The sequence below is a fragment of the Strix aluco genome, chromosome 5, assembly GCF_031877795.1.
Source record: "Strix aluco isolate bStrAlu1 chromosome 5, bStrAlu1.hap1, whole genome shotgun sequence".
In the NCBI taxonomy this organism is placed as follows: domain Eukaryota; kingdom Metazoa; phylum Chordata; class Aves; order Strigiformes; family Strigidae; genus Strix; species Strix aluco.
This window is the reverse complement of record NC_133935.1, coordinates 292,787-303,823: the sequence shown is the minus strand read 5'-3', so window position 1 is coordinate 303,823 and position 11,037 is coordinate 292,787. Positions and strand designations below refer to the sequence as shown.

General features: G+C 43.5%; 1 protein-coding gene across 1 annotated transcript; it reads right to left on the bottom strand.

Annotated features, from left to right (window-relative positions):
• Positions 1-456: 456 nt before the first annotated feature.
• LOC141923891 (poly(U)-specific endoribonuclease-like) lies at positions 457-10,823 on the bottom strand. The gene is made up of 7 exons (XM_074825555.1): positions 10,621-10,823; positions 5,784-5,883; positions 3,746-3,857; positions 2,437-2,558; positions 2,237-2,349; positions 1,463-1,616; positions 457-1,040 (listed from the first exon to the last, which is right to left on the bottom strand). The coding sequence occupies exons 1-7, from the start codon at positions 10,629-10,631 to the stop codon at positions 783-785; spliced, it is 870 nt and encodes a 289-aa protein (XP_074681656.1). The 5' UTR covers positions 10,632-10,823; the 3' UTR covers positions 457-782.
• Positions 10,824-11,037: the final 214 nt, after the last annotated feature.

Sequence of the window (11,037 nt, the reverse complement as noted above, 5' to 3'; positions counted from 1 at the left end):
CCCAGGACTAGAACCAGTGTCCCCAGAGACGTCTTCTAACTGTCCCTGGGGATCTAGTCAGCGGGCCCTGCAGGGCCGTTCCTCTAACCCTAATGCAGATTACACGGGCAGGTAAGTGCCTGCGGGCATCGCTGCCTGCAGTGGAGCACAGGGGCCCCTACCACAGAGTTTTAGGTGAGAGAAAGCCGACTGTGGCTTCTAGCAAACCTGGGCAAAGCCAATGGGGTGGCAGACCTGCTGTTGATCTGATGACCATTCTCACATCTGAATGTGTTTCCTGTGTGTCCAGGGCTTTGTAATTGTAAAAATGCATTTGAAATTAACCTCTTATAGAATGAGGAGAGCAGAAAAAAAAAGTACTGTGGTGCTACTTGTGCTAAATCAAGGTTCTTGTCTGGAAGGCAAATGTAAACAATGTGTGGTTATTACTCTTTCAGGTATGCAGTAGCTAACAAGTAAGAGAAGTATGTGTATCAATTTTAATACGGCCTTTTCCTAAATTCCATTATCTGCTGAAAAGTACAGTGTTATCATGCACAAAGGAAGGCTGATGGAAGTTTGATCCAGTCTTTAATGAGAGTAGCAGTATGTTTCAAAGTTTGTCAGACACTGAGCCACAGCACACTATTGATCAAACACTCTGTTGCAGGCCAAAAGCGAGTGAGTCATCAATTTTTACTGAAAACCAATTGTATAAAACAACACATCAACTTACTCTGCCATCTGGTCCCATGTCCCCCCTCTCCCCTCCCAAAAAGAAACATTGCCTGATCACTCTAATACTAGTCTTCACTACTGGTGCTGAGGAGTACGGGGTATGCTGTTCCAATGTGGTGCCCATGGCGGCAAACAACCATCTGTAGCTCATATTCCTCTATCTTCACTGTTTCACGTGTGACTCTTTCTTCAGACAGCAGGAAAATGACGGTGTAAAGGGCAAATTCAAACTCTGGGCTGACACCAATAAAGGTGCTTCCAATGGGCTTGACTGAGCCCTTCCAGCTGAACTGGATGCTCAAAACTTGGTCATCTTTGTCAGGCTGAAAGCATAAACAAAACAATAGAACAGTCTCCAGCACAGCTGTGACCAGACAGATACAATTTCCGACTCCACATATTTGAGAGCATTGCAAGATTCAGTCATCCTGCTGTGCCAGGCTGCTATAGCTGGAGCACAGCCCTTTCCCTGTCCTCTGGAGCATCCATGATCATTTCTCTCAATTAAGCTTCAGCAGTGTTGCGATTCTGTAAACACCGGCACTAACTTTTTAAATAGCTTTTGCAAAAGAATAAGCTGGACTTGAGGGCATGCTAGTATTTCTTTTGCTTATATACATGTGGGCAAATTAGGTTCAAAACATTTGAGCCTATGATTACATCATTGTGCCTTGATTCATTACTGCAGCTTTTATCTCTGGATACATTTGTCTTTTTTTTGCAAAGACACCCTGCTTGTTCTTACCCTGGTTTTGTTCTTCTGAGTGACATATCCCTTGTAGTCAATTTGGTTGTGCTTTTCCTGAAGGTAAAATTGCACCCAGTTGTGCAAACCTAAGATCTGTTTACCACGCCGTGTTTCTCCAACAAAAACATGTTCAAACCCGCAAGAATCAGGTCTGTAATAAACCAAAGAATAATATATAGGGTTTTTTATGTGTTTAAATAGCTCAAATTCGAGGATGTAAAAGGCAAGAAGATGCACATGCTGCTTAGGTTGATTTGTGAGCAGTTTTTTTATTTGTCTGGATTTTTGGGGTTTTCTTTCTTAACTTGCACAAAACTTGCAATGAAATTCAGCCATGAAGTCTAAGTTTGTATTTGATGATGAAGGTTGCTAGTAAATGCCACAGATGCATCACTGCTGCTTATCCAGATTTTAGCAAGGCTTCTGACACTGTCTCCCGTAACAGACTCAGACAAACTCATGAGGTGCAGATTAGAAAAGGGGATGATGTGGGCAGAGAAGTGGATGAATGTCTGCGGCTGAAGGCCTGTGATTAGGGACACAAAGTGCAGGTGGAGGCAGTTCACCAGTGGTGTACCCCAAGAGTCAGTACTGTTGGTATCTGATCAGTAAGTCTTTAAACACAGTCTGTGTGGGAGCAATGAACACCTGACTTAGGCTGTGTTCTGAGGGCATCTTCCAGTTCTGGGTGTAGCAGGTGGCACTCAGGCTTATATTTACCCAAGTCAGAATAGGGTAGGGATTATCAGCGGCCATATCCATCAAACATACCTGTCTCCTTCTTTCCTGGCATAGAGCTGGAACCAGATGTCATAAAGCTGGTACTTGAAATCGGCAAGGTTTGGCTTGGCTAGGTTTTTTTTAAGCAGATATTCATGAGCTAGCTGAAGGATAGGAAACCAAGATACATACACACAGTTTACTTTTTAATTCAGCATTTTCAGCGACTAAAAAAGATCTGTGTTACTCACTTTCATGACTTCTGTTGCTAAGATAGCATCAAGAAAACAGTTGTTTTCAACTATTTCTTCTGGAGTCACTACTTCTGCTACACCGGTTGATGTCTCATAGTTGTCCAGTAAGGAAATAAAGGCTGCAGAAAAAGAGAAACTTTCAGTGTGCTCATAGCAGTGAACAGGCCCTACCCCTAATCATACCTGTGATCCAGCCATTAGAGAGCGCCATCTTTTTAAAAAGATGCCATATAATATGCCTTGGCAGCCCTTAGAGAAAGACATTCCTTTGTAAGTCAGATTGCATTCTCAGGTACGCTGCTGGGTGTAGGTCTAGAGGTGACTCAGGGTCAGACCACTGCTCTACTTTTTACGATAAACAGCTCCCTACTGAGCTTCCTTACGGAACCAAGTGCTGAAGCAGTAATGACATACCAAAACAAATCGTATCTGACCACCAAAATTACAGGTATAGGCTTTGTGAACTTGAGCTATGCTAGCAGAAGGCTTTATGGGCATTACTTCAGTGGAGGAATAATACAGCATAAACCTACGTGAGATGGCTTGAGCATGTGGCCAGTGAGCAGATGGGTTCAATTTCTCCTTTGCACCCTTTTTGCCACTTGCTCCCTCCCATCACTTCATCTACTTCTGCTCTGACACTCAGTGGACTCTGGGGGCTGATTCAACACACCAAGCTGGTAGAAAAATACTTGAGGCCAAAAACCTAAGTCATTGCCTGCCAGGTTAGTGAGCTGAAGGGACTCAGTATAGTGTTCAGTGGGTACCAGAGCTGCCCTCACTACACAGGATTGTGTGGCTCAGAGAGGAGTGGGGGTGCTCCCCGTTATGCCGGCTCTTTGATCAGTTAATGTAACTCTGTCTGGGGAAAAGAAAAATCAGGGAAGGAAATGTACATTTATAGACACGCTTGAAGTATCGCCCCCAACAGAAATGCAAGAAGTAGCTGTGGACCTAGTGCTATCTGAAAGGACCAGAGGCTGTGAGCAATGGAGGAAGGATGACTTTGGTGTTTTTTTCAGTACGTGGAATAACATCAAAGCAATGAGAAGAGTCTCATTCGTTTTGCTTTGTAGTAGAAGAACCACAGAGACAGCCAGATTTTGGCTAAGGCACAAAAGGATGTTCTTCCTGAGGCTGAGGCTGCAGCTAACCTCCATGCAAATGTAGAAACTGCCTTCAAATGACAGGCGGCCTGATGATCCTCACCACCATCCAAATTATATATGGTGTTATATTTTAGGCAAACATGTAAAAACCAACATAGATTCTTCATGTCACTTCCACCATTAACAAAAGGTCTCACTTGCAAAAGTTTTTATGCTCTTCAGGCGTTCTTCATTTACGTTGTGAAACAGATGTTTGGCTGCGCTGTCCTGGACAGCACTGTCACCTTGCTGAGCAGCACCTGCTTTTCCCTAGGAGAAACACCAGAGTAAAACAGTGAAAGAAGTAAGATGTCCTTAGAGAAGACAGTGCCTGCCTTTGTAATAATCAAAACAAAACCCATAACGCGATCAGGATTCTTTGTTAGGAATGGCCCTTCTACAAAACAAGAGAAGACATTACAGAAGAACTGCCAGCATAAAGAAAAAAAGACGTAATCTCTGACACTAAGAGCCTGGAATTTCTCTGTTGACTCATTTTCAGAGATGACTGTGATAGTTCAGTTCTGATCAATAACCAGCTGTGCTACTATGTATATACATCACAAAGGATAAAGAGAAGTAATACAGAGCCAAGGCTCCCTCTCACCACAAATACATAGAAAAGAGATTTGGGCACCTTCCTTCTCTGTTCATTTGTAACCCACAGACCCACTGCATATAGTTTATGAGGCCATGCAGTGCAGAGGAGGGGTTGCTTCTCTCCTGAGTTCCTGCTCCCCAAGCTAGCCAGTCTAATTCTCCTCTCCTCTGTGATAATGGTTAAGCAATCCAACTCCTGAGCAGGCTCCTCAGGCGCAGTCTTTGTTTTCTGATCTAATGACTGCAGTCCCAGCCATTGCCCCAGTGCCGGGGAGATGCCGAGATAGTTCTGTGCAGCTCCATCAGCTTTGGACTGGTGCATCCTGGTGCTCTGGAGTTTTCAAAGACTGGTTGGCCACGTTTAAGGGCATTTTAATCAATGTTACCAATAAGCACATCCAAAATAGAAAGGAGGCTTTCCTGGCAATTTTCAAATTTCTGTTCCAAAAAGGGCATTCTCAAGGAAAGAGGAGAAAAGATGAGTAGCAGTTTGTTAACATGGGCAAGGGGTAACTAGAGCCTTGTTGTGAGAAATGGAGAAACCGTATGGGAGACGTTTTCCCCCCCCACATTTTGGCCTGAAGTAGGTACCCCTTTTTCAAGTTTGTCAGCACGGAAAATTGTATCTTATAATATGAAGCAACATTGAAATAACGTGTTTGAGTACTTGTGTGAGTACAGAATTGGATACTGAATATTCAGTGGCCTGCTGCAATTTGTGGCCAAAACACATGGCCATGTTTGCACTACACTGAGCTGGCAAGGAGTGAAATGCCTGCTCATCAAATCTGATACCCACTCCTCCCTCACAGTTCCCTGGGGCTGGTAGCAGCAACCCTGAAACCCTCCTCACCCACACCTCTGTGCTACTCCACACTCTCCAGGAGACACCCAGGAATTCCTCAAGTTCCTTCCTTATTCCTCCAAGAATGACTTGGGACCTATCTTGCCTTCCCTCTCACTGAAAGTCACCCAGATCATACACACAAGAAGTCATACACACAGAAACATCCAGGGTGGAGGGGACCTCAGGACATCTCTAGTCCTGCTCAAAGTATGGTCAGCACTGAATTCAGACCATATTGCTCAGGGTGTCATCTTGTTGGGTCTTGAAAACCTCCAGAGATGGAAATTTCAGAGCTTCTCTTGGCATTCTGTCCTGGTTGTATTTGTCCTTGTTGAATTTCATGATGTTCCTTCCTTAGTCTACTCCTCCAGCCTGCCTAGGTCCAGCTGAAGAGAAGCCCTGCGCTTACCAACTTTATCACCACAGTTTGCTGTCACCTGCAAAATTGTAAAGGTTGCACTCCATCTCCTCCTCCAGGCCACTGATAAAGATATTAAACGTTACAGGCCCCCAGACAGACACCTGAGAGACTCCACTTGTAACCAACATCCAGGCAGTGTGGACCATTAATGTGTTCTCTGTACTGTTCCTTCTCCTAAGTGATTCTTCATCATAAGGAGGTCCTGCCTATGCCATTAGTGAAGATGACGAAGCACAGGCAACTGTTTTAGCAGAAGGCAGTTTTGCAGACACCTCTTCCTACAGTACCATACTGCCCTTAATTCTCATGTGACTTAGCAATTGGTTACCTGCAAATCAATGGTGTAGTCCTTCCCGGGCACAAGGCGGTTAACATCCATATCCCACATCTCACTGAACAGTTTAGAAAGTTCATGATTTAAAGCCTTCCTGTCAAGAAATCCAGAAAAAATGCACGTTAGAAAAGCACATGCTGTTATTTCAGCAAGTCACTTGTGGAGTCTTCCGTGTCACTCTATGTTCTGGCTCTAGGCTTGTCAGCAGGAGAGCTTTCTCTTCTCCCCACGCCCTTCTGCCAGGGCTGCTCTAAAACCAGACAGCTTACGGTTCATGTTCCTGTCTAAAGAATGCAGGTAACCTGTAAGGATACTTGAGCCTTCCCTAAGGTTATTTTAGCATATATTTTAACAAAGTTCTTGTTAATAAGCCTCCCTGTGGTTCTCCTTGCACTGAAGTAAAAATGAAGACTGTGGTGTTTCATTCAGGAGGATTCTATGTACAAACCAGAGGCAAGCTGGACATCGTTACCAGTGTGCAGCAACAGTGCACAACAAAACAGGAAGCAACGAATTCTCTCTATGATGCTTTTCTAGCAACCTCATATACACTCTTCCTACCTTTTTTCCTGCAAGACTCCACACTAGAGATGCTTTCCTTCACCCATAAGCGTGGTTATCCTAGCATAAAGTTAGCGTGATGAAGGGTGACTAAGACTCTAAACAGAGTGTCTGCGTACAATAGAATTCCTGATGCACTAATCTCTGATGCACATACAAGCCTACCCAGGCTGGTTCTTTCCTCATTTCAATGGAATTTTGTCCTGCATAACAGTGTACAGTTTTCAGAAGTCTATCCATCCATCTAGCAATAAGATTTAGGAAGGATGTTACTGTGATGAACCACCCAGAGGTAGCTGCAGTTTCAAGGGCGTTATGTCCACACTAATACATAAGGCCAAGACAAAGAACGGAGCAGAGAACGGAAGCGGATTAATCTTTAAATGACCGACAGCTGAATTAATCGGTTACAAACCAGCACATACATCGAAGCCCAGAGAAGAACCGCTTGATAATTTTGCATTTCTCCTCCAAAGCAGATGTTATCAAGAAAAGAAAAAGAAGTGTAGAAATTTGTCAACAATAGGCATTTATTTGAAATAGCCTTTTGGGCAACTTGCCATCATTTTAACAACTGGTTCTCCCAGACTGAACCAAGGCACCTTCAAGCCCAACTCTGAACCTCCTAACTGATAAGACATCTTCTGTTCTGGCCAGGATGGAGACATTCACTGCATCCTCCTGCCAGTGGCGAACTCCATGCTCTTTAACAGAAAGAGCAAACAAATATTGTGGTAAGGTCACAGTCTTCTGACGTGGCAGCCTTGATGTGAGGCAGCTTGAGAGCCAGGAAGAGCAAGAAGTGAGCCAGGTGGGCACCTGCCCCATCGTTGGCAGGGAGGTAATAGAAGTCACAGCAGAAAAGAGGGCATTAACCAAATGGTTGGAGAATAGTCTGGAAGCAGTACAGTAAAATTTTATGTGCCTTCTCCTGTCCTGGACTGCACCTCATGGCTGGCTCAGAAACTGCTGGTCTAAGCTCCATATTGAAAGAAACAGAAAGTAGCCAACTGCCTGGAGAATGGAGACTTTTTTTTTTTCACATTCTTAAGCAATCCTTTTTCTCTGGAACTGCCTGTGTAACTGTCAGATGGAACTTATACAGCCTATACTTATATAGCCTAAGATTAAAATCCTGAAAAGCATAAGCAATCTGTGCCTAACTCCTTGAGAAGTTGTTTCCCAAAGGAATTCTCTGAGTTAAGAGCCAAAAGCAGCCAGTTTACAGTAATGCACCAGAGGATAGGCTGCAGCAGGTGAAGAGCATAAAGAACATGTATGATATTCCTATTATACACAGTATTATTTAGAGTGGGGAAAGCAGCCTCCTACAGATGGGCAGGGCAGACAACCGTGACTACTTGGCTGCCACACCTCAGTCCGCCTGCAACGGGGAATCCGAGCCATGGTGTACCTCAGTAACGCTGGAGGCACTGACACTCTGTTTTTGCTCGGGCTCTGTGATACTTTGAGATCGTTGTTGATGGGAAATCTGCAAGATCACTGGCATTTGGAACTGGGCTTGAATAGGTGTCAATACCTGAAAGAAGGAAAAGGACTAAAAATTCTAGTATGTGGGAGCCAAAGGATACGTTTGTTGCTAGGGTTAAAGGTGGATACGAAGGAAGATTTTTGCTTGGAAGAAGTACTTGCATGGATCTCACAGTGGAGCAGAAGGAGGCTGTCACAGAGGAGCTGTATTCAGCCCGTGCCCAAATCCCAGGCTCTGCTTATACAGCAGAAGTGTGGCTTGTGGCACCACATTATCGATACTGGCTGTGCAGCCCAAACGAGACACCTGCTCAACTTCACGGGGAGTTAGCCTCACAGCACATCACAGAAGCCACCAACAGCAGCATTTTTATTTATTTGCAGCGGCACCTCCACATTCTTTCCAGAGTCTTAAGAAGAGCAATTCCTTCTCAAAAGGGCTTGCAAACCAACACTAAACAGAAAATTGTTCATCTCACCAGCTCAGCTGAAGTCCCAAGAACAGGATCAGCACATTCACAGAACAGTAACAAAGATGTTTTTCAAACTTGAAGTCTTCATTCATGTTACCTTGGACTGACCTAATTTTATTGGATCACTTTTCTCCTGAGTTCTGGACCCTCCTGCTGTCTACTCCTCTGCATCAGCTTGCCCCATCTGTTTGAGTACCACCATATTATGTTTAATACAGCTTTTACTTTGGAAGTAACTACCAGTGACAGATAGGCATCTGCTGTCTGTTGAACATCCAAGGTATGTGAAATATTAGGGGGGGATGTCAGGTTATTTTTAAAATATTTTGTTCCATATATATAGTATTTTATATACATATATTTTGGTATGTATATATTTGGGTAAAAGTCACCTATACAGGCAATCGTCATCCCCATCAGTACCTACTCCTTGTTCTTGGTCTGCTCTTGGCAGATTTGTCCTGTGTTTATAAAGCACTGTAGTGCTGTGTTTGATCTTTCCTCCTCTAGAAATGTTATGGAATATTGCATGAGCTCGTGGAGGCAAGCTCAAGGTGTCTACTCAGGAGAGGGTTACAGCAGGAGCATACCTACAGATTTCAATCCTCATATTTATTTAATAAATATACTAAATATTCCTGCATTCAGAAAATGTGTCCCAAAACTCTAAAGTCACTTAATTCTATAAAAGAAAAGCATTTTCTCTCCTTGTTCTCTGCTGGGTGCTACCACAATATCATCATGCACTTTTCCTCTCCTTTTTGTTGTTCCTTTAGTTTCCAAACAGAGCAGAGCACCTGTACACACTGCAACTGAAGATCAGGGTAAAGAAAAATATATCCCTGCCAAAGCAAAGAACTTGTTTAGCAACTTACATAGTCATCTTGTAAAAACTCTTTCTGGACAGCATTGTTTTTAAAAAGGTCCATAAACTTAGCTTACACATATGAGGTGAGACAACTTCAAAGAGAAGCAGCCCAACACCTTCATGCAAATCCATGACACACAGCATTTAGGTAGGGTTTCCCTGAAAAAGAGTACTGTGTATTTACTCTCTGGTTTTCAATACGATTGCAGGTATGACTCAGAACAGAGAGTTTTATCATTAATTCTGAATCGTGTCCCTGTGGTGAAATCTCTCAGTTGTTAGATTTGTGCTTTCACGTAGAATAAATTATTTCTGTGCAAGAAGTCTGGCCAATTGGATTTTGTCCAGTTGGAGTCTTGGTTGTGTTTACTTGTGCAAAGCACCACCCCAATACCAACACTTAGTCTGCACTTGTAAGAGCTGAGAGAACCTTTGGGGGAGGCTCTTTGCAATAGTAACTCTAATGCACCAGCAGTGTAGCTAGAGAAAAAGAATCTAACATCTCCATCTTGTCATAGCTTTCAAGTGAAACATTGACATGGTGTGCCTATTTTTTCCAAGTGATTTTCTTGTATGAAACCTTCATTCTATCCAAAACAATGCCTCAAGAAGAAGTCTTTTATATTGCTATAAATCAGAAATGACTCAAGACATGAAGAGAATTAAAGGGTCAGTAGTGAATCATGTGAGCAAGTCAACAGTGTCAAAGCAAGAAAAACATGTATTGCAAATGGGTCACATGGAGCCCTGCAAAAAAGTTTTGATTGAACATATTCTTTAAAGTAAATTTACCTTCAGAGATCCTTTTTAAAAAGTCTTTAATCTAGGCATAGAGAAGAAAAGCATTTGGAAAGCCTGATGAGCAGCCGTTTACAAGAATTGTCCAATCATTTTAAAAAATTGGTTCAAATGTTGTGAAATACATGCAGCAGCTTATCTGGTTAATAGAAGATACAAACAATTCTCTCAATTTTCCTCTTGTGGCAGCGTGTAGTCTTTTTACTTGAGTCCAGTGATGTTTTTCTTAGTTTAAAGCTAGTATTTGAAATACCAAAGGGTAAATAAGACAGGTTTTGTAGGTGGAATGGAAAATGCATTGTCAAGGGACAACCGTAAGAGCAGGCAGTTACTCGGCAAATACTCTGTCAAGGTCCTGGGCTGACAGGTGATGATGTTTGGAGAACCGATTCGACGTTATCAGCTATGTTTAAGCAAAATCTGATCTTAGCATTACCTTATTTTAGCTAAAACAGCTTACGATTCAGTTGTCTCACCAACTTTTTACATTGAGTTAGTAAAACAAACAGAATAGAAACAGGAAGCAGGGTTCTTGCAGTGCTGCATTTCACGTAACTCCCTTTGACACGTCTCCCAGATGAATATATCCCATCCCCACTGCCCTTCGCGTTAGAGGAGAATTAGTATGATTTTCTCTTACCCATTAGCCATGCCAGGAAGAAGTTTTCTCTTAGCAAATACACTGAGCAGGGATAAGGCAACCTGAAGCCCAGCAATCCTCCTGATAGTCCAAAGCACAGAGGTGCCTCCCTCTTACCTCACTTGCCCGCTGAGGACTGTCACTCAGACTGACAGGCAGCACAGGCAAGCAAGGGAGAGGCAGGAGGTGCCAAACCCCACAAGAAGACGTGGAGTGTAAAGATTGCATGTCTCACGCCTCTCAGGGCAGGCAGCTCAGACCAGGAAGTCAGAGCCACCTCTACCAGGCTCCTGCTTCACCCTGTCGCCCCAGACAGCCAGCATGGCAGGGAGGAGGACAGACGGCGACGGCAGGGAGATGCACGGTGACCGTTGCCTTCTCCCACCTGGGTTTGCAGATACAACCCCAAGATCAGAC